Here is a 23,205-nt window from a genome sequence, read left to right on the forward strand (position 1 = left end):
ATAAAATAAGTCAGTCACAAAAAGACCCACTTATGTGAGGGTACCTTGAGTACTCAGAGTCAGAGACAGAAAGTACAATAGTTACCACCAGGGGCTGGAGGTGGGGAGAGAGGAGAGCGATCAATGCGTCCAGAGTTTCAGTTAGGCAGAACGAACGAAGTTCTGGAGATGGATGGCGGTGGCTGCGTGCCAATGTGAATGTACTTAAATGTCACTGAACTTTATTTTAATGGTCAGAATGATAAAGTCTATGTTGGATATATTTTGCCGCAATTTTTAGAAGTAAATCAAAAAATAAGTACAAGCAAAAACAGATGCCCTCATGGAACATTTAGTCTGATGCATAGAAGGAGCTCTAACGTAACACCACATTTTGCTTTTACGTAAGGTATCTCGTTGATCCTCTTACCCCGTAAGACACCACAGAGCAGGTATTCTCGTCACATACACACCTCCCTTCCCTGTTTATGGATCAGGGAAGTGAATATTAGAATAGTTAATGGCCTCACACAGGCCAGTCAGTCACACCAGAGACAGAGACAGGACTAACTCTAATGTAAAATAAAAAGTGTCAAATGTTGGAAGAGAACAAAGAGAGGACAGCGGCATCCACATTGCTCTAGAATTCCTTGATGGGACTATGCTAGCTTCCGGAACTCCCACATGCAATCAGTTAAGGCCCTTCCTTGTCTAAATGGAAACAGACCAAGCTTGCAATCTACAAGGCCCTGGGAATACAAGCCTTGGAGCTTGATCCCCTGAACCTTGGGCAAGTTTCTTCGCTCCTCTCCTCTAAGCCATTCCTTCGTCTGTAAAATGGAGATCATACCACTGACTCAATGGAGTTATCAGAGAAAATAATACTGCAACAAGCTAATGTGTGTCAGAGGATGCCTAGAAGACGCTGAAGGATCAGTAAATGATGCCCAATATTCTGAGCTCTAAAAGACGCTAAAAAATAAGATTGATAGAAAGGAACCTTTGGAGTAACTATGCAGAGTGTATTCTGCCACATTCTGTGAAGGTCACAAAGAAATAGAAAGGCATCCTGCCTAAGGGAGGCTCCAGTCTCATTCAGAAAATAAGGGAATAAAACACGTGAGGAGACATAAAATAAATAACCTCAGGAAACTGTACCAGGCAGTTTCCTAGGGCGGCCTAGGAAAACTTCCTGGAGGAGGAGGCAGGTGCTGCCAGACAGCAGGCACGCTAACTAGAAGATCAGCAACATTCCTCCAGGTCAGGAGGATTAGCGAGAGCACTAAAATAAGCACCAAGTCTGAAAATGGGGTTTATTTATTTATTTATTTTTAGTTTTATTTGAGAGAGGTGGGGGAGGGACAGAGAATCCCAAGCAGGCTCTGCACTGCCAGCACACAGCCTGATGCAGGGCTCCCAACTCACAAACCGTGAGATCATGACCTAAGCCTAAATCAGACACTTAGGTCGCCCAGGCGACCCTGAAAATGGTTTTTAACGGCCCCTCTCCTAGCCACAACAAGGTGGGTCACCACAAAAAAAAAAAAAAAAAAAAAAAAAAAGCAAGCCTGAATGTTATTTATATCTTTTCAGACTACTAGGTTAGCCTAAATTTCTGAGTGATTTATCTGCTAGGTCAAGAACAATAACCCTTAACTGAAACTCCTCTGGGCACTGTGTTTACACTCTTCCTCACTCTACATCCACCCCCCTCCAAGAAAAAAACAAGTAAATTACACAGCAATACACAAGAGTATTTATACAATGTTGCACCTCCAAGGGAGCAAACAGGGTGAAATACACAAGTATTCCACTTACTACATGAAATGAGAAGAATCTCAATGAGCTTATAAGAAAACATATCATGGTCATTTTTTTTTCTCCTTTGCATTTTTTTGTACATTTTTCAAATTTTCTACATGGATAAGCACTGTTCTTTAAAAAACGCAATTCTATAAGAATTTTTTATATCCCAAATAGTCCACTCTAAGCAATGACAACACCTTCAGCAAAGCCCTGTGAGTGCCTCAGCTCCTTGCTCTTGCACATGGAAAGCAGGGCAGGACAAGGAGACGCTGACCCTCACCACAGGACTGACTGGTGTTTTATAAGCTGTCCAGGCAGTTAAGGACAAATGCTCTCAGAACCCCAGATTTCCTCCCGTGGCCCAGCAACCTGCCCCAGCACTTCTCCTCTCTGATGGGGGCTCATAAGGAGGGCCATACCCCAAATCTGGGAGGAATGAGCAGTGACTGCTACTGACATCCCTGTAGGACCCCTGCCCCGCGCACACAGGGGCTTTGATGGTAAGAGACAAGAATGACCTTTGGTGGCTGCCAAGGGGAAATCTCCCTGCCTCTGTAATGATACCCATGCTACTCCCCTCCCTAGATGTTCTTCCTGGCTCCCCAGTGCCACTAACGAAAGAGCCCAAACTATCTGGCCAACCTTTGAAGCCCCCTACCCTCAGGCCTAACCCTACCTTTCCAGTCTCACCTTCCGCCACACTCCCTTGCTAGGCCAGTAGAACCCATGGTATTATGCACCTCCCCCCTCAACATCAGCCTGTGCTCAAGCTGCTTGCTGTCTTTGCCAAGAGAGCCCTCTAGCCTCCTTCTCCATTTCCACCCGTCCATCAAAGCCCTGCTCAGCAGCCACCACCTCCTGAGTTTTCCAGACTTCTTCCTTCCTTCCTAAGGTGTCCCTCCTCACCCCTCCCTTGCTGAGGGCAGCACAGCATAACAGCACACCAGCTCTGGAGCCAGAATGCTGGGGAGTTCCACGCCGGCTCCCTTCCCTAGTTGTGTGACCTTCTCTCTGCTTCGGGGTCCCCGTCTGCAAAATGTAGACAATAACAGTACCTCCCTCATGGTATTGTTGTGTGGAAGGATCATAGGACTGCAAGGCATTCAAAGTGACCACTTCAGTCTCCAGCACACAGTAAGCCTTTGGCTATTGGTGTTACTACTGGAGGTCATAAGCCCTTCCATCCTCCACTCTCCTACTTCATTTATCTGTCCAGTCTAATGCCACCCATATCTCATTTAGGTACTTTTTACCATATCTGACTGAGGTACTTGTCTTCACTCCCTTACTAAACGGAGCATCCTGGTAAATGCTTAGCTTGATACATACACAGAGGCAAGATAGGGCCACTGAATGAATGACCAATTTCTAAATGATCCCACTTATCGTCTGTCCATTGGAAAACCCATATTTACCATTTGAAGAAAGATAAAGAAAAGATTAAGGAAGCAGAACTTTTCAGAACTTTTCATGTAGAGCAACGGTTCTCAAAAGTGTGGTCCCTGGACGAGCTGCAGCATTAGCATCTCTTGGGAACTCAGAAATGTAGAATGCTAGGCCGCAGCCTGCACCTGGTGAATCAGAAACTCCAAGAGTAGGACCCAGCAATCTGTTTTAACAAGCCCTCCGGGTGATTCTACCGACCATGAATCATGAGACCTGAAGAACAAGAAGCAACATGGCAGCACAGAATGAGCACTGACTGGATCAGGAGTGGATTCCAGCCTTAACTCTGGCACCAATCTCTCACACAAGGCTCTTAAACCTCTCAGGGCCTCATCTTCCTTGTAGGCAAAACACTGAGACCATTAAACACCAGCAATAACACTGAGACCATTAAAACGCTACTGGGATTAAATGCAATCGCTCAAACAGAATTTGCATACAGTAGGTGCTTAATGGTTTTAAGCTCCTTTCAGTCAAAAGGAGTCAGAAGGGCTTGGCAGATTGCAGAGCACAACAGCAATCTGAGGGATAACTAATTCTTCTTGGAACAAACCCCCAGGCTGTCAAACACCTAGCATTCCCGGGGCACTAGGAGGCTGTTTATGTCTAACACCATCCAACCTATAAGCACAAACTCTGCAACAGAGTATCTGCTTCTTACCTGTTTATGAAAGCTGAACCAGGAAGAAAATAGATGGTCCTCCCTGAACCACCTCACCCCCCCCCCAATATTCCCATCAGAATTAACTACTCACTAATCTTTTAATTTAAATGATTCCAAACTTCACTCTTGGAAAAAGAATAATCTGAAAACGTTCTCCAGCCAGTAAAAAGAACTGTCAACTCTTGCAGAGCATCATGGACCTGACTTGGGGAACTCCTGGTATAGGACATCCAACCCCCCAGCGGTCATGGAGGGTTTAGATTATGACAGAAATCTTCCTGGGGCACCTACCTGAGTGGCTCATTTGGTTTAGGGTCCAACTTTGGTCCAGGTCATGATCTCATGGTTTGTGAATTCAAGCCCAGCACCGGGCTCTGTGCTGACAGCTCTGAGCCTGGAGCTTGCTTCAGATTCTCTCTCTCTCTCTCTCTCTCTCTCTCTCTCTCTCTAGCTCTCTGCCCCTCCCCCGCTTGCTTACGCATGCTCTCTCTTGAAAATAAACAAACATTAAAAAAAATTTTTTTTTAAAGACAGTAACCGGGGCACCTGGTTGGCTCAGTTGGTTAAGGGTCTGACTTCAACTCGGGGCATGATCCCACAGTTCATGAGTTTGAGCCCCGCGTCAGGCACTGTGCTAATAACAGCTCTGGGCCTAGAGCCTGCTTTGGATTCTTTTTCTCCCTCGCTCTGTCCCTCCCCCAGCTCACACGGTCTCTGTCTCTCAAAAAATGAATAACTGTTAAAACAAAAATGTTTAATAAAAAATACAGTAACCTTAGGAAATTTGTTTCAGAGGAGAAAATCCAGAAATAAAAGTATTTTTTCTTTCTCCACACTTCTTAGTTCCTTGTACTACTGCTCATTCTGGTCTAAACCATGCATTCTACTAGGGAACCACCTTCCAGAAGGACAGGTAGGATGGAAACAAAAATACAGAGGTGACTATGTCCGACTGGGGGCTTATCCGTGCATTCAATCAAATAGCACCAGCTTACAATGTCCATGTGAGGCCCCAGGCATAAAATAATAATTATCCTACCCCTTTCCAATCTGGACCCAGCAGAACAGCTCCCACAAAGCAGGGTGGTGAGAAGGAGGGCCATTCTGCCATCAACGAGGCAGTGACCAGAAAACACACCATCAACTTTCACAAGGGCATCCATGCAGTGGGTTTCAGGAAGAGTGCCCCTCAGGCCCTCAAAAAGATCCAGAAATTTGCCATGAAGGAGATGGGAACTCCAGAACTCCCAGATGTGTGCACGGACATCAGGCTCAACGAAGCTGTCTGGGCCAAAGGCACAAGGAAAGGCCCATGCCGAAACCTTGCAGGATGGTCCAGAAAGTGTAATAAACATGAAGGGTCACCAAACAAGCTATGCACATTCTCTACCTACGTACCTATCGCCGCTTTCCAAAATGTACAGTTAATGTGGGTGAGAACCAACCAGACTGTCAAATAAAGATACAAAACCACCAAAAACAATGATAAAAATACGAATTATCAAGTCCTCAGACTACAAGCCTAATGCTTTGCAGCTCCACCACACTTTTGGTGAACATGTTACCTCAACTGAAAGCTCCCTGAGAGCAGTTTGTAAGTATTAGTAGCCCAGGGCCTGGCACCCACAGGCACTCGAAAGGCCTACTGAACGAAACGGATCGGGTTCTTTCTGTACAAGCCCCACGCAGCTGTTGAGAGGTATTATTTCATGAGTGGGTAACATGAGGACCAGAGAAGACTGAAAGTTGAAGTCAGAAAAGGAATGTTATCTTTGATGTTATTACCCCCACCCCCAAAACAAGGCTTCACCCTGGGCCCAAACCCAACTTGCCACTGTTCCCCAAAGCCACCTCTTTTCCACTCAGACTGGTGAACACAGATGTGCTCACACCCCGCTCCCTGCCTCATGTACCCTTCCCCGCGCATGGGGTGTCCTCTTCCCTAATTCCCACCCACCATCGTGAGCAGCTCTCGGGCTCAACGACGCCAGTCTCGCCTCCTCGGCTCTTATGAATTCTTTTGGACTCCTAAGAGCACTGAAAATCCCCACTATTGCGCTGAACACTTAACTATGGAGTGACCTTCTGTTAGTGATCATTATTCTGTGCATCTGTGCTCTCTCGCTTCATACCATAAATCAATCCCTTGAGGACCAGGACGGCTATGAAATCCCAGCTCTCCCTTTTACCAGTTGACCAGTGGCTTTCTTTACTCCCCTGAGCCTCAGTTTCCCCATCTCTAAAGTGGGAAGGACAAAAAAGCTTACACTGCAGAGTGGCCCTAAGAAGCAAGTAACGGCTGTAGAATTGCTTCCTGTAAGCTGTAACTGCTGCTGTTAATCACCAGCTTTGTTGTTTTATTTCTGTATCCCCTCCCTCCCATCAACCACCTGGCAATACTTTCAAAAGAATACTAACAACACTAAATGTCATGAAAATCACTTTTATGCTTTACTACAACTGCACAGAATATATACTAGAACCTCATTCCGTCCTCTAATTACTTATCTGAACTGTGAAATTAGCTAGGCCTTGCCTGTTGGCTAACTGGCAACGAGGAGGCTCTGCTCTCTTTATGTTCAAGCGTCTTTTACAAGGGCTGGTGGATCTGGGACCTGGTCACAGGTCACAGATGGGCCAGTTGTCCCACATATCCTTTCCAGATAGCAAATTCAACCTGAACTTAACTATTGTTATTAACAGTGACAGCTATGATTTATTGAGCCTCTACTATGTCCCAGATACCACGCTAAGTGTTTTATATCCATTATCTCACTTAAACTGTACTACTCTGTATGACTCTCTCTCTCTCTCTCTCTCTCTCTCTCTCTCTCTTTCTCTATCAGCAAACTAAGGTTCAGAAGGGTCACACAGCCAACAAATGGGTAAGGTAAAATTCAACTTAGGCCTTCCTGACAGAAGGATCATGCTCTTTCCACTCCCTATGTACCCCTATAGCCCTAATATTTGTAGATTTTTAAATGTCCATGGGGCGCCTGGGTGGCTTGGTCGGTTAAGCGTCCGACTTCGGCTCAGGTCATGATCTCACGGTCCGTGAGTTTGAGCCCCGCGTCGGGCTCTGTGCTGACAGCTCAGAGCCTGGAGCCTGTTTCAGATTCTGTGTCTCCCTCTCTCTCTGCCCCTCCCCTGTTCATGCTCTGTCTCTCTCTGTCTCAAAAATAAATAAACGTTAAAAAAAAAAAATTTTAAATGTCCTTTAACTTCTACCCCTTATCAATTACCTTGGCACTTTGAAGGTGTAGAACTTCCTATTGTAAAGGAAGGAGGAAAAAAAAAATCCTTCCAAGTTCGCCAGCTCCCTCCAGTAACTGGCTGTAATTCAATACCCAAGTGAGAAATGAGGTTTTGGAATATGGCTACAAGTGAAAGAGCCCCTGAGGAAAGGAAATGAAGAAAATCTAGATAGACATCGTAGTCCATAAAGGTGGGAAGAGACTCTTCCAGGGCCCAGTGTCCATCATCCCTCACCAAAGACCTTGTACTACAAAGAAAAGAAAGGCTTCAAAATGCCAGTTAGCCGCCAAGAGAGGCCTCAATAACTTCACATACCCCGCTAAAGGCTGATAAGTAAACTGGAAAATCGTAAGTGAAGCAGGAAATAATCAAATCACTACTGACAAAACCAGCCAGGCCCATAAGGACAGGAAAGGTCCGGCTCATAAAAGACGTTTTACCAGTCCTTCCACCAACTAGGAGGAACCCGGTTTTAAAAGAAACCAATCAACATTCTCAACTAATCACTTGGCTTAAGTTCCTGCCTTGGGTGAAAAGGCAAGTTACCTTTTAAGTAAAGAAATCCCATACAGGGGGGCCATTCTGATGTTCTTTTACCTAGCCTTGGGCTTTCCTTACCCAGGATACTGGTCACCTCTGGTGCCCTTTTCCAGGTGTCCAGACCCCCCATATAGGATTAACAGGTGCTGCACAGTACCCCTCTCTCTGCATTGTCACCAATAGACTTCAGCTTTGGGCAAACTTAACAGAGCAGGAAAGCAATAGTCAATGCGCAGAGACTACTATAAAGAATATTAAAACTTGAGAACTTGAAGGCACCTACCATATTTCACCTCCAAAACCCTCAAACCACAAAGAGCAGTGACACGGAAAATGTCAAACCAGAAAGAGCAGTGACTTGCACAAGGTCATACAGGGAAAGTCATTGGCAAAGACCCCACCGAAGCCCAGGTTTCATGATTCCCAGTCCAGGGCTCTCATCATTAAATAACGCAGGCTCCCTTCTTTCCCAGAGGCAGTCAGGCATGCCATCCCCACGCCAAGATGATCACCCTCTAGGAACACTTCCCCACAATCCCAGTCCCTCCTACAGCCTAGCTGAGTTGCAATTCTAATTAGCAAGTCTCAGAGCAGGCAGTATTCTCTGGGAGGGTGCCCGGTGTGAGGGCTGCTGGTACTGAAAAGAGGGACAAGGATGGAGGAAGAAGGGTGTGGGAGAACTAGGTTCTGCCGGCAGTGGCAGCGACACTGTCGGCCTGGATGAGGACGCACTCACTGGCATCTCCCAGTAGGCGAGGAGGTAAGCCGACCAGCAGCCAGCACCATCTCTATCAGCCAGGAAGGGCTGGGCCCTGATCCGGAGGGACGCGCGGAGCATCTCCGAGTCCCAGTTGGGCCTCGGGGAGCCGCCTGGCAGGGTGGCACCGGCGCCGTGAGCAGGCGCAGACAACCCGTGGGCAGAGGCCCGACGGCAAGGATGCCCGGCACGCCGGTGAGGTGGCACCGGTGCCCGGCAGAGGCCCGCGGTCCTCACCAGCCCCGTCCACCGCCGCCGCCCACCCAGATTGCCCACCCTTCGCGCGGCCTTACCGAGGCACTGCCCCACCGGGGTGCTGAACGGGTTCCCCAGGAGGAACTCCATCTTGAGCGGACAACACGGCAGCGGCCCGGGCCCCCTGTCAGCCGCCCGGGTATCAGCTGTCCCCCGCCGCGCTCCCGACCTGACTGACACTTGCCCCCGCCCCACCCTCTCGAACGCCAAACGCCCGGCCCCTGACCCCACCCCTTGTCGCGTCCCTATTGGGCAACGCCTGCCAAGCCCTTCTCCGATTGGCCCCCACACCTCCCTCGCGAAGCCCCACCTACCCCGCGGCGTCCGATTGGGCGGAGCGGCGAGCTAGGTCACAGGAATCTCCGTCAGGCGTAGCGGCACCTCCCCTGGCCCGCCCCCGAACGGGAGTCTGTGTATTTTGATTCATCTATATGTTGGTCAATCTAGTGAATCCTTACCATTATTGGTCAAGAGGAGAGTCAATCACTCCAATAGGGGCCGGGGGAGAGGCGGGGCTACTAATATCCCTGCCCGTAGAAGGCGCTGATTGGAGAAACGTTTGTTTTTTCTACTGCTGGTTGGTGGTAGGAGTATTTCCCCACCCAAGAAATGCTGTCACGTGACCGTCAACTTTCACCCAGGATGTCTACCTCTAGACTTCCCCTTAGCAACCGGCTGGCCGCGCTTGGTTCCCTAAGCAACCTAGCGAAGCATCTGCTGCATGGAAACAGTCCGGTAGCCGGCGCTTCAGACGGTGAGACCCTGGACCTGAGAGTGCGGGTGGTCTCGCGTGGGCAGATAGAACCCCGACTTAAAGCTTTCCTCTGACCTTTTTTCTCTGGGAGTCGGCCCGGCGCTCCTCACCTATAAAATAAGCACACAGGTTCTCTGTCAGCCACTTACGGCCGCGCTGAGACCCTGGGCTTCCAGCCTTTGGATGAGAGAAAAACGCTAAGGAAGCATTTCCCTGGGGGAGCAGGGCCCAAAGAGATTTTTAGGGGTTCCACCCCGCGCCTCCTGGCCTGATCTCTTTTATCGAAAGTTACCCGGTCCATTGATAACTTCTTCAGGTGTTTAACCCTCATATCCGACCTCCTCACTGTCATAAAATTGTGTCTCTTCTTTATTTTTGTTCTTTACCTTGGTGCTGTATGAAGTATTTTGGCTTGGGATACAGTTACCCGAGTTCCTTGTCTGCCTCTTGTCAGTAGTTCATTGTATGACTTTGGACAATTTCCTTCCCCTCCCAGGCTTCAGTTTCCCTACCTGGGAAGTTAGAGAATTAGGACTCCTTTCTCCGATGGCTTCCAGAGCCGACATGTAATCAAATAATGAATGTGCACTTAGTACCCAGTAAGCACTCGGTAAATAGTTGATTTTTCTTATTAATCCATGGCCGATAGGGGCTTTGTTTTTCAGATTCAAATGATCCCAAGTTCTTGTTCCACTGGACAACTCTGGTTTTGTTTCTCCGTGAGGAGGCTGCTCCATTGACAGTGGTGTAAAACTCGCTGCTGCTTTTCCCATCTCCTACCTCTGGTCTTCACCAACAACACCATTGTCAGGCAAGTCAACAGGAACCCAGGTTGGGTGGTAAATTACTGCTAAAATCCCCTTAGGTGAGGAGCGGTCGGGCCTCCACCCGGAGCCAGAACAGCTGTGAGAAACTCTGTGCCCTGTGACAATGAAAATCCACAGTGCCCTGGGTTCTCTGTACTGTAGCCAGAGTGAGCTTCTTAAAATTGAAAGCTGTTCACATCACTGCCCTTATTAAGCCCCAGGAGCTTCCCAGGGATCCTAGGATAATAAACTCCTGTAGGCCTCTCCGACCTTGCATCCCTTCAGCCCAAAATTAACATGTCTCATTCTCTCCCACCTCAGGGCCCTCACTGTGCAGTTCCCTATTCCTTCTTTCCTACCCATCCTTCAGATCTCGGCCCTGTCTCCCCTGGCCAGGTCAGGTGCCCCTGGTGTATGCTGTCTGTCCTAGTTCCCTACATCTACAAACTTGTCATGGTTTGTAATTAAATGTATGATTATCTGATTCACATCTGAAACAGAGGGAAGGAGATCTGTTTTATTCACAGCTTGTAGTAGCTGTGAATAAAAATGTGAATTCATTACACATGTGTGGGCTACACACACGCTCTTAAACAAATGTAGGAGGGAGGAATTATCCATTTTTACAGATGGGAAATCAAGGGCTTAGACAGGTGAGGTTAGTTGCCGCGGGATGCACGCTCAAGTTCCAAATCCTGCCCTCGCGTGCTTAACAAAGATTGTGCCTCATAACCGTTCCACGCTGCGGAGTGACTGTGGGCTTGACTGAAAGCAAGCCTGATCCTTCCCAGGTGCCAGGCCTAGATGAGGTGGGAGGGATGAGAATTCAGTCAGAGTTTTGAAATCGGAATTAAGAAGCATTTCCCAGAGTACGGCATTTTTCTTTGAAAACGCACAAACACTTTGCAGGTAACATCTGCCAAATCCAGCACATTAAAATTTCCCCAAAGGCAAGCTGGTGTCAGGTTATAGGAAGTCTTAGAAAAAATTGTTTCAAAAGACTGGGGAGATGGAAAGAGGGGGAGGACTAGAAACGTCTTTGGGAGTTGATTCATTCACCCTAAGGAGTTGGAGCCAGCGTTGAGAGCCTGGAGAGGGGGAGATGGAAGGCGCAGGTGGAGAAGGGGTGTGGGGGGTGGGGGCTAGTGCAGGGGGTGGGGAAGGGGGTGGAGGGGAGGCTGTGGCTCCTAAGGAGCAGAAGGAAAGGATGCACGAGAGTTAAAGGCACAGGGACATTTGATCACGGACAGCCCAGAAATGGAAGATGCATATTTACATAAGCTGCATCCAAGTGGATGGTGGGGGAGGACCGATGAGGGCAGCGGGCAGTGGCAGTCTCTAAGACCAGGTGGCAGGATTGCCCGGCCCACCCCAGTTTGCAGTGAACACCATCAGCCCAACACTGGGAGTCTCTCCAGCAGCGCTCAGTGGAATAATACAGGGACTGCCCAGCATCAGGGAGGAGGCCTGGGTGCTGGGGACACAAGAGGGTGAAGGTAGATGGTGAAGCCAGCAGGGAGGAGAGACACAGGAGTGGAAAGAAGAAGGGAGGACTGAGTTTCCAGAGGGTTCAGGAGGCAGAATCTGGGAGCTTCCAATAGGGGGTGCCTTCCTGCAGGGTCCAACCCTTCTGGATGTTGATAATGATGAGAATGAGGTTGGGGTGCCCAGGCTTCCCAGGGCCATGGCTCCGTCCAGCCAGGAACAGCAGCCCAGGGTCAGCCTACGACTGAGCAACTCCACAGATCCCCCGTTTGCCTGCAGAGTCTCAGCCAGTTCCCTTTGGCCCATTAGCAGTAGAAACCTAGGGGCGCCTGGGTGGCTCAGTTGTTTACGTGTCGACTTGGACTCAGGTCATGATCTCATGGCTCATGAGTTCAAGCCCCTCATCTGGCCCCTTTCCCACTTTATCTCTCTCAAAAATAAATTGAAAAAAAAGAAAAAAAAGAAACCTACTGGTGTCAGTTTAACTAAAAGAGGATTTAATGTGAGGAGTCAGGAAACTCTCACAGGGCCTGGAATTAGGGACACTAGGGGTGGGACAGCCAGCAAAGACTGTGTCAGTCTGTCCGCCCTTCTGTCTTACTTTCTGGATCACCCAGGTTCCCGTCTCTGTTTCTCTCTGTCCATCTGCCTCACCCCCCTCTTGTTATCTCCGCTTAACCACACGTCTGGCCGGCCCATGGCCCCCCCAGTTCCTCCCCGGCTCACACAGGCAGCTCTGATGAGACTTTCATCCCACTGCCCCAAGTCCACATTCCTCAGCGGGAGAATACGAATGGCCAGCGTAGGTCAGTGTCTGCCAATACCACTGTCTGATGGGGACGAGTCTCTCAGAAGGGGAGCCACCGGCTGCTATGCCTGGCCTGAGCTGCCAAGGATCATGGTCAGCAGTTGGTGGCAAGACACTGAATAACAGTGGGTGAGGAAAGCCAGAGGCTTTGACGGCCATGGCCATAAGGGCAGCTGAGCTCCCAAGGCTGAAGAGACCGGTGTGGACCACCAGTCCCCGGGGTGGGGGTAGGGTCACAGCCATGGTTGTGGGACCAAGGGGTGCACCCCTGCAGATGGGTGCCAGGCAGGACGGGTACAGACAGTTGCTGGAAAAGGCCTGGAGAAGCCTTAGTGCAAACGTACTAGCCTCTCAGTGCGGTGGGCCACGGACGGGGATGGGGGCAGCGTCAGAGCATCCGTGACTGTCACCGTGCTCCTTAAAAAGACCCCAGCCAAACCCTGTCTTCAAACAAAGGAAGGAGCAGATTGTGGAGGACGAACGTGGTGTTTTTTAGGGAAAATGAACTGGCTGTACGACTCAGTGGAGCCAAGAGTGATGGACGAGGACATGCTCAAGCTGGCTGTGGGAGAACAGGGCCCACGGGACGAGGCTGGGCAGCTGGCCAGGCAGGAGGGCATCCTCTTCAAGGATGTGCTTTCACTGCGGCTGGACTTCCAAAGTGCGTATCCTGGGCTGGGCTGGGGCCACCAGGCGGCCCAGCGCCCCGCCCCTGGCTTCTCTGCCCCAGAACTCCACGCAGAGTCCAGGATCACGGGACCCACGTCAGCGGGCGGGCCCGCGTGGGTTAGAAGGCATAGGAATGGCAGAGAGTGTTTGAAAAGTTAATACCGAGTATCATTAGCATTTGAATATCCACGGCACTGCTGATTCTGAATAATAGGGAAAAAGATAAAATTCTCCCACTCCAACTCTAAATGAACCCAAAGGCCCTGCTGCTTCCGTCACAGATCCCACATGGAATTCTTGGAGCGGGGTCCCTGGCAGGTGGAACCCAGAAGCGTGGTCCCACGCAGCCAGGAAGAAGCCATGGGGCGGAGGAGGATGTGCGCTGGGGGCAGGAAGCAGGAGAGGCGCCTCAGGAGCAGGAGGACAGCCTCGTGGGAAGACAGGTCCTTAGTGCCTCCGTGTCCCCTTCTGTAAAATGGGAAGATGATAGTCCGTGTCTCAAGCTCTGGTTAGGAGGAGAAAGTGAGGTAACATACGCACAGTGTGTTCGCTCGAGAAGGCCAGTGGCTCAGGACAGAGGGGGTGCAAGAGGAAGCGAGAGAGGGGGGCAGGGTGCTGCGTGTATTGTGAGGGTGGCTCCACAGCAGTGACCCGGGCTGCTTCACATTCCTGCTCTGTCCTGGGGTTCTGTGCTGGCCTGCCGGGACACCCAGGAGACAACAGGGGAATGACTGAGGCCCTGCCTCAGCCAGTCTGGGGCGGACCACGGGGACACAGCAGTGGGCAAGGCAGGCACAGCCCTGGCCCAAGCCTCATGAACCCCCGGGCCTCCCCAGAGCATGGCCTCCATGGCTGACCACCCAGAGCAAGAAGGGACCCTGGGCCCAGCCACCTCAGCGGTGGGAGGGGTGAGGGGACTGCAGAATGGCCATCACCAGAGGGGGCTTCAGCCTCCTTGAGCTCACCTCCTCCCCTTCCTAAGGTTCATTTTGCTGGTATTTATAAAATGCCTCTTATATGCTGGGTGCTTTTCTAGGCACTAGGGATTCAACTGTGAACAAAAAAAACAAAAACCCCTGTCCTCATGGAACTGATGTTCAGGTGATGGGAAAATTAAAACAAAAACAGTGTATGTTAAGGGTAATATGTGCTATGGAGGAAAATCAAGAGGAGGGAAAAAGAGGAGTTGGGGGTGGAGCACGGTGTTTTATTGGGTGGTCAGAGGCCTCATCATGAAGGTGACAGTTGAGCAAAGACTAGAAGGAAGTGAGGGAAGGAAGCACGCAGAGATCCAGGGAAAGCATTCCAGGCAGAGGGAACAGCCAGGGCAAAGGCCCTGAGACAGGCACCCCTGTATGGAGACAGATCAGAGAGGTGAGGAGGTCAGCTAGCATCAGTCTTGGGGGCCAACAGACGGTGTTTGGCTTTTATAGTGAGTGAGATGAGAACCCCGGGAGGGTCCTGAGCAGAAGAAGGACAGGATGGGACTTAGCTTTTCACAAGATCCCACTGGCTGCGGGAGGATAAGAGCGTGGCACCCCAGGGCCAGAGCAGAGAGACTAGTGAGTGAGACAGTTGCCACTGCGGTCCAGGAAACAATGGCAATGAGCTGAGACCAAACCGGGGGTAGTAGAGGCAGACCCCATGTCTATGTTGAAGATCAAAATTGGACTTTTTGAGCAGTCCTGTCATTGCTAGTGACTCATTTAGAACTGGTGAATACATCCTGGTTTTTTGTTGTGTTGTTTTGGCTTTTCCACATGAACTGCTGATGCCTAAGGAAAAGGCAGCACATAGGTGTGCAAGGCAGAGCACCCGGAATGCGGGAGCCACCCAGGGGAGCAGCATCTCCGGAAAGTCAGTCATAGCCAAGAGCTGTCAGTCTAAGACCGGGGCCAGAAAAGGCTCCTGGAAAATCCAGACCAGGATGGGCGGTATCTGAGGTCCTGAGCCCAGCTCTGCCCCAGAAGTGTATAGGTGGAGCTGGTGGCTGGTATCATTCTGGGAAATCTGGCCACATCGAGCTGGGGAACAGACACCAGCCCCACTTGCCCCTGGGAATGGCAGAGGCAGGGCCCTGGGGGAGAGAAATGCGGTCCACCCATCCCCACCCCCACCTGGCTTGGGGAGGGCAGCCAAGAGGGGGCACCCGGCCTCCCCCAGGACCTCACAACCTCTGAATGAATGTTGAAACCACTGCCCCCGAAAGTGTGGTTATTAAGTGTGCTTTTTTTTTTTTTAACCCCTTTTACTTCTATATTATTTCAGTTACTTTAATGAGCGTATTCTAATTTTATAAGTTTTAGAAATCCTTGCAAAAGCAAATACGGAAAAAAAAGGGGCATGTAAACGACAAAGCTATTATGGCTGCTAGAGGAAACTGGGGGCAGGTGTAGGCCTCCAGAATTTTACGTACGTAGCATCTCCTTATTTATACGTCAGCGTAGTTCAGAACTCTTCTGGCTGTCAGCAACAGAGACCGACCTCTGCCTGGCATCAGGAGCAAAAAGAACGAGTTGGCTGCGTGTCTGTGAAGGTGGTCTTTAGGGACAACAGGTCAGGAGCTTCCGTGACATCAGGAACCCGCCTCTCTGTCGTATGGGTGATTTATCCCGCTCCCCATATAGGGACATTTGTGGGTCCCCCGATCTTTTTGCCTCTCATGTGCCTATAGGTATTTCTTTGGGCACACACACAAGTGTGCCTTTGCAGACAGATTCCAAATGGAGGAATTGCAGGGTCAAAGGCGACAGGCATTAAGTATTTCAGTTAACGCGGCCAAATTGCCCTCCAAAACGGCTGAACTAGTTGACACGCTCACCAACGTGCACGAGGGGTGGGTGGTGCAGGCATTCACCCTGCAGCCTCGTTCTATTTGTCACGCTGTGGCAGGAAGGACGCTGTTGGTGTCCCGTGTCCCGAGGTGTTACAGGCTCCTGAGAAGCCTCCTAGCTGGACATTAGAGGTGGCACGACTGAGTCCCATGCCCTGGGCAGGTTCAGCCCACACTCACGACGACCCTCCGTAGGCCTTTGAGTTCTACTGCGTTCCCGGGTAGAAGCACTGATCACTGCCCGCCCGCTCTGCACTAATAGAGACTCTTGGGTGCTTAGCCCACATCCCCAGGTCGCATGCTCCAGGTCAGGGCGGTGGAGTTATGGGCCTTGTGAACGGTTAGTATTGGCTGTTGCAATTTTTTAGTGCACCTGCACTGAACTCTTAACCCTAACCCCAGGCTGGAAGCAGCCAACGCGCCTCCTCCGATCGTTTCAGACATCCTCCGCATAGACAACCTCTGGCAGTTTGAGAACTTGAGGAAGCTACAGCTGGACAACAACATCATCGAGAAGATCGAGGGCCTGGAGCGTCTGGTACACCTGGTCTGGCTGGGTAAGGGCCCCTCCTGCATGTGTGTCTGCCCTAATCAAAGGTGACGCACTGCCAGGGTCATTGCCTCGCAGGCAATTTTCCGCTGCCCGCCCGGAATTAGCCAGTGTGCAGCTGAAGGTCCGTCTACTGGGAACAAGAAAGCTGCTCTTTTTAAAAGCCTGGGGCCTTTGCTGTGCAGAGCTAGCAAAGATATGCTTGGACACACCAGGCCAGAATATTCTGACCCACCTGCCAAACCTCCCCATCTGGGAGAGAGTCAAGGGAGCAGTCTAGTTACTCTAGACCCAGGGTGACAGACAACTGTGGGCCCTGCCAGTCAGGGGGGCCCAGATCAAGCCAGAAACAATTATCACAGCTGCTAGTGTCCCTTGAGCACGACTACCTGCTAAGCACGGGCCTGTCTGCTTTCCTTGTGAGGCCTTTTAATCCATCCATTTGCATCCCCATCGTAGAGATGAGCAAACTGAGGTCTCAGTGAGTAGTGAGGGCATCAGGCTCCCAGCTGAGCTCTGTCCAAGTGTAGAGCTCTGGCCCTCATTGCAAAGGCCTCAGGGGGTTTTGGTGAACGAGGAGAGGGGGCTGGCCGGAGAGCTCTTTGTATCGCTGTCTTATTTAGCCCCCACGGCAATCCTAAACAGTGAGTGTTACAATCCCAGTGTGGAGAAGAGGAACTGAGATTTTGCGAGGCCAAGGCACTTGCCCAAAGCTCCAGCGGAGCTGCCACACAAGCCCGTATCTGTGTGACCCCGAAGCCCATGCTCCCTCCGTCCGGTCAGGCCGCTCCCGACAACAGGCAACCTGGGGCATCGGCACCCATCCGAATTTACAAAACACTCTCAGCTACAGTGGCCCCGACAGTCACCAGCCCACAGCAGCCCCACAGACAGGATTACGTTGCCGTTTTGCAGATACAGACGCAGCAGCTGATGCTGGGCGGCTGATGGACCCGATGGGGTCACACGTTACAGGCAGCGGAGGCGAACCACAGCCAGGTCTCCTGACAGCTGGGCCCGGGTCTTTTGCCCCAGGCAACCCCTCCTGGCACCCCAGCACCCATTAATGCCAAGTCTGGTCTTGGCAGCCCGCCTCCTTGGCATTGCCAGGAGGCATCTTCTCTATAGGAGATGAGAGGGATAAGAGGGCTCCGGGCCAGCCCAGACCCTGAGCCACGCCCCCTCTGGAACACCTGCCAGGTACCAGCTGTCTGAGTGCCATGCTTTCAGGAGAGAGCCACCAGGCCCAGCTATCTCTCAGACCTAAAACAAGTGTCACGGGCCCCCGTGCAGTACTCCTGTGATACTATGGGGGTGAGAGAACAGGGGGGACATTTCTGGTAAGAGGTCAGGTCATCCTCCTGAGAGAAGCTGGCCTTTGTCAGTCACAGCGTTAGTCACCCAGGGACCCAACCACAGCCAGGAAGATCTGGGTCCCCGGGGTGCAGGGGGTGGGGCAAACGGTGTCTCCCACTGTTCAGCAAGCCCCCGCCTCATGCGAGGCCCTGCTGGTGGCCTGCCGCATCAGCTGTCCCAGGGCTGAGGCTGTACTGGAGCCAGCCAGGGCTGGCTTTCCAAAGCTGATTACGCACGACTAGTCCCAACTGCGCCTTCAGGGATGTCAGGCCGGTAGCTTGAAATTGGCCACGATGGGAGGATTTACACCACAGAAATGGGCAAGCGCTGCAATTCAGGGCCTCCCCGCCTCTGCCAAACCCTGGCCCCCGCCCCCCACCCCAACCCCCTGGTTAAACATTTACCAGCACGCAGCCAGTTCTAGTGGGCCAGGCCCGGCCTCTGAAGAACAGAACTGTGTTCTTGGCATCTCGCAGGCTGCAGTTCGAGCCTCAGCTCTGCTCACGTACTGACTCTACACCAGTTCCGGGAGCCTTCTGAACCTCAGCTTCTCTATGTGCTGGGTGATGTTGGGCATATACCCCCAGGCCCCTTGAATCTTGGTTTTCCTCCACCAAACGCAGAAGATGAGACCTATGTTGGGAGCATCAGATAAGATGACACACTTAGAAAGGGACGATAAGGGGGCGCTTGGGTGGCTCAGTCGGTTAAGCATCCAACTTTGGTTCAGGTCATGATCTCCCAGTTTGTGAGTTCGAGCCCCACATCAGGCTCTGTGCTAACAGCTTGGAGCCTGCTTCGGACTCTGTGTCTCCCTCCCTTGCTGCCCCTCCCCAGCTCACGCTCTCTCTCTCTCAAAAATAAATAAATATTAAAAAGAAAAAAAAAAGAAAGGGACAATAAGTTACCATTAGTCTCAACTGTCAGCCAGTGAGCGTCTCCTGATACGCCAAGGAGGCTAAATTCAGGTGTGGACAAACCGACTTCCCAAATCATCGTTAAAACGTGATGGCCTGCAGCTATCATGAGCATATTTCCAAGCTCATGAAAAATTCCTAGTTTAGGCCTCTGGGCCCTTGGTGCTCCAGGACAGAGTTGCAACTCCAACCCCAACCGATCCCGGAAAAACACGGTGGGAAAAGAGCAGTTTTATTCCCCGGGATGTGAAACTTGGGCCACGGAGGGCCTGGCACCTCAGCTGCAGGTCGGGGTTGGGGTTTTGGAGGATCTGAGTTAGCTGGGATGTAGCTGGAGGGTCCTGGCCTGCCGCATGTCCTGGGAGGAGCCCTGGATGGACTCTGGCACCACCATGGTTAGCTGTGTGGCTTTGGGCAGATCACTGAGCCTTTCTGAGCTTCAGCTTCCCAATGCTCAAACGGGGAGAGAAATTCCAAGCTGCCACTCAGGGCTGTTGTCAGAAGACTTACTCATAAGCACTTGATAAACTGGGAAGCGCTAAGCAGACAGGTGGTATTATTATGAAAATGCCCGTAGATGTGAGGGAAGGAGGCCCTCCAGACTGTCTCCTCCTGCTCCAGGATGCACCATTATGGACCTCCCATTCATCATTTCCATCCCAGAACAACAGAGCACAGACTTGAGTATTTGGGCACATGTGCCCAGCCAGGAAGACAAGTGGCAGAATTGGAGAGGGTGGTAAAAGTTTGAGACAGTAGGAAAGAATCCGTGCATGGCTTCTAGAAGACCATAAGCTGTCAGTGAGTCAGTTACCGGCCTGACAGCTTGGTGCTGGCTCCCAGAGCATAGGTAGCCCCGATGGGTTTGTCCCAAGACAGTCCCACCCCTAACCCCAACCAGTGGACCCTCACAGCCCTCTTCCTTCCAGACCTGTCCTTCAACAACATCGAGGCCATTGAGGGGCTGGACACACTGGTGAACCTGGAGGACCTGAGCTTGTTCAACAACCGGATCTCCAAGATCGACTCTCTGGATGCCCTTGTCAAGCTACAGGTGTTGTCGCTGGGCAACAACGAGATCAGCCACATGATGAACGTGAGTACTCAGGGGCGGCGGGCGCCAGGACTGGAGTGGCTGCTCTGGCCGCTCCTACCGGCCTCTGGCCCAGGGCAGACCGTGGGTCTGGGCGCTCGAGGGCATTTCAGTAGCTGGGGGTGGGGGAGAAGGGTCTGTCATCTGGGGTGGGGGGGGAGGGGAATGCAGCCTTAGCCTTCCAGATCGTCCCCTTTTCCTAGAAAAACCAGAAATCCAGATGATTCTACCAGAGATCTGATCATGTTTAAACACCGCGCTGAGCCCATCGGTGGCTACCAGTCCATACCTGCACCTCTTTCCCTGAGCCCCATGCTCACTTCGCAAATATTTGCTGAGGTGAGGACCTCCTGGAAGCAAGGCGTTTGGCCTGACTGAAAGAGGGCTCCCTGTTATTTTCTCTCATGCCCCATTTTTATATTCTTTTTTTTTTTTTTTTTTAATTTATTATTGAGAGACGGGGAGACAGAGCATGAGCATGGGAGGAGCAGAGAGAGGGGGAGACACAGAATCCGAAGCAGGCTCTAGGCTCTGACACGGGGCTCGAACTCACAAACCGCGAGATCATGACGTGAGTCGAAGTTGGACACTTAACCGACTGAGCCACCCAGGCGCCCCTCCATCTTTGTATTCTTACAGCACTTACCCCCAACAGTAATGATTTTATTTACTCTTTAAAGCATCCCTGGTCCCTGCCAGTAGAATGTGAGCCCTTGCTCTAAGGGTAGGGACCACGTGAGCTTTGTTGCCACTGCAGCCCCGGGGCCTAGCACTGCCTCGGAGGCCTGGTAGGTGCTTAATCCTGTTGCACAAACAGATGACTGGGAGGAACCCTCCGGAAAAGCATGCTTGGTTCCTTCGCCACCTTTTGCACAGTCCAGCGTCTGGTGTGCAGGAAATGCTCTCAAATGAAACAGTAGCTCTCTTGTTGACTTTTCCCCCACTTTCCTAAAAATGGAGTAGAGGAAGACTAAATGGCGGGTAGCGAATGTCCCAGTGTCATCCAGCTAATCCAAGCTTAACTACAAATTGGGTTCCATTTAATTTAAGAGATCTGGCCCTTCCACAGAGTTCACGGTGGAAAAGCGCGCCTGTTCTGAGGGACCAGCAGTAACAACTACCACCCTTTACGGAGTAGGCGGGAGGCATGCTTCTCAATGTTTCTCATAGCTCATTTCCTTTGGTCCTTGGAACACCTGTGACACACATCACAGCACCCTTATGCCCATCTTACAGATGAGGGAACAGAGGCTCACAGATGTTAGGCAACTTGCCCAAGGTCCCACAGCTGGGCCTTGAACCCAAGCCTGCTGATCAGGACAGCCGTCCAGCCTGGAACCCTCCTCCCCTCCGCCCCCCTTCTCTCTTGTCGCCCCAGGCAGCGCGGAGGGTGTCGTGGCCAGGCCGCAGACCCTGGCAGAGTGACGAGGGGAGAGGCCGCTGGAGGTGTTTTCTGTTCTGCGGCAGCCAGGAAGATGGGTTACTCTCCCCTCTTCCCCCCAGATCATCTACCTGCGGCGGTTCAAGGACCTGCGGACACTCAGCCTCTCTGGAAACCCCATCGCGGAGGAGGAGGATTACAAGATGTTCATCTGTGCCTACCTTCCTGACCTCGTGTACCTGGACTTCCGGCGCATCGACGACCACATGGCAAGTGTCTTCCTCTGGGTCTCCTGGCTCTGTGAGTCTGTCTTCAGGCCCTCCAGACTGCACGGAAAAGGGCGCTGGGGCAGAGCCCCTCTGAGATCTAACTCCTTCGACCTGCCCCCGTGGGCACCATTCCAGCAGGACCCTCATGCTAGCCGTTCAGTGCCTGCTCACAGTGGCCAGGTCCCTCCATGTGTTGCCTCCAGGCCACGTCCAGCCACCCGGCACTGTCTGGTGGTCTGAATGAAGAAGCTGGGGACACCAAGCGAGGGCCAGCAGTTAGCATCAGTGGCTCGTGGCAGAGCCCGGGAGCAATAGAACAGCTAACTATCCTCCCGTACGCGTCCGCCACGCACACGTTGCTGTTTGATGTCGCTTTCACTACAGCCTGTCGGCGGGGGGGGGGGGTCTGTTCCTGCCCTCAGCTGGCCAACCGAGGGCTGGCACCAGTGAGATGCCTCGCCAGGGAGCTCGCAGCCAGTGGTAGTTGGGCCGGGAGCCGGAGCCAGGCAGCCTGGCAGCAGAACCCAGTGAGGAGGGCCCTTCCCCCGCCTACCGCCTGGTCTGTCACGGCCACCGCGTTCCTGTCCCCCTGCTATGAGCTGCCCCCTTTCGCTCACCTCTTGCTCTTTGCAGTGTGATCCTTCTCTGGGTGCCTTCCCCACTGGAAGGAAAGAACCTGGCCCAATACCTGGGGCCTTTGGTGGCAGAAACGGATGTCCCTGCATGTTGGGTGCTACAGAGACCAAGGGACTGTTTGACCTGCCTGCTCCTTCTCGCAGGAAGCTGGTGCCTTCCTGAGAGAAAGGAGCCTGGGCTTGGGGGCACTGAGGTGATGGGGAGCACCTGGGAGAGCCCAGCAGGAGCAGGGAGGACTCATCCACAGGTCTGAAGGCTGACCCTGCCTGGCCTGGACCGTGTTGCAGAGCCCCGGCGCCCAGGTGGACAGGGCCACCTTCTAAGTGTGGAGCCCTCTGCTTGCCAGTGCCTTCCTGGGAGGTCCACAGAGATAGGGTGAGGTCAGAGAGGTGCCCCTCTGAGGACCGTGGCTTTCTCTGCTTCCCGTGACAGCACCAAAAGCTGAGACTCGAATTCTAATACTCTCAAGTATTTTTTGCTTCATGTAGATGATAGTTTGGAAGTCATCACGGGCTCCGATGCTTGGAATGGGCCAGAGAGCTGTTGGGGTAGGTTTCAAAGTCCGTTGTAGAACCAGGGGACAGCCTGACACTGCACAGTTCCAAAGCCCCTCCCCAAGCATTCTCTCCTCAGTCCCCAGAAGCTTCCATAAAGGGCAGACAGCCCAGTCTGGGCATCCCCGTTGTGCCGCAGCGAAACAAAGGCTCCTTTCATGATTCAGAGACTTGCCTAGATGCATCAAGATAAATAATGAGTAAAAGGCTCTAAGAGCAGAGTTCTGCAAAGCAGGGGCACTTGAAACTTCCCTGTCCACACTACTGCCTGCCCTGAGGCCAGCCATAGCCTGCCCCAAGCCCCTGGCCTCTTGGTGCTGTAGGGCTTGGGCAGCAGAACAGCTGGGCCCAGATACAGGCCAACCAGGGGAGGGTCCAGGATGTGCCCTGGG

At 52.0% G+C, this 23,205-nt stretch overlaps 3 protein-coding genes across 7 annotated transcripts in view; 2 read left to right on the forward strand and 1 right to left on the reverse strand.

Moving 5' to 3' along the window:
- LOC125927612 (60S ribosomal protein L31-like) overlaps positions 1-5,355 on the forward strand; it is a 48,205-nt gene extending 42,850 nt beyond the window's left edge. The window contains exon 3 of the mRNA XM_049638110.1: positions 4,959-5,355. Coding sequence (XP_049494067.1) covers positions 4,959-5,355 — 397 coding nt within the window. The remainder of the gene's footprint in view (positions 1-4,958) is intronic.
- TOM1L2 (target of myb1 like 2 membrane trafficking protein) overlaps positions 1-8,895 on the reverse strand; it is a 121,245-nt gene extending 112,350 nt beyond the window's left edge. For all 3 annotated transcript variants that reach the window (XM_049636859.1, XM_049636858.1, XM_049636856.1), the window contains exon 1: positions 8,741-8,895. In XM_049636859.1, the coding sequence (XP_049492816.1) occupies positions 8,741-8,792 (52 nt within the window). In that variant the 5' untranslated portion in view covers positions 8,793-8,895. The remainder of the gene's footprint in view (positions 1-8,740) is intronic.
- A 159-nt stretch (positions 8,896-9,054) lies between these two features.
- Positions 9,055-23,205, forward strand: part of DRC3 (dynein regulatory complex subunit 3) — a 33,823-nt gene continuing 19,672 nt past the window's right edge. The window contains exons 1-6 of one of the 3 annotated variants that reach the window (XM_049636863.1): positions 9,055-9,456; positions 10,106-10,267; positions 13,052-13,216; positions 16,498-16,614; positions 19,810-19,976; positions 21,477-21,623. In XM_049636863.1, coding sequence (XP_049492820.1) covers positions 13,057-13,216; positions 16,498-16,614; positions 19,810-19,976; positions 21,477-21,623 — 591 coding nt within the window. In that variant the 5' untranslated portion in view covers positions 9,055-9,456; positions 10,106-10,267; positions 13,052-13,056. The remainder of the gene's footprint in view (positions 9,457-10,105; positions 10,268-13,051; positions 13,217-16,497; positions 16,615-19,809; positions 19,977-21,476; positions 21,624-23,205) is intronic. The other 2 variants (XM_049636861.1, XM_049636862.1) reach the window with 2 other exon arrangements.

Source organism: Panthera uncia, chromosome E1 (assembly GCF_023721935.1).
Source record: "Panthera uncia isolate 11264 chromosome E1, Puncia_PCG_1.0, whole genome shotgun sequence".
In the NCBI taxonomy this organism is placed as follows: domain Eukaryota; kingdom Metazoa; phylum Chordata; class Mammalia; order Carnivora; family Felidae; genus Panthera; species Panthera uncia.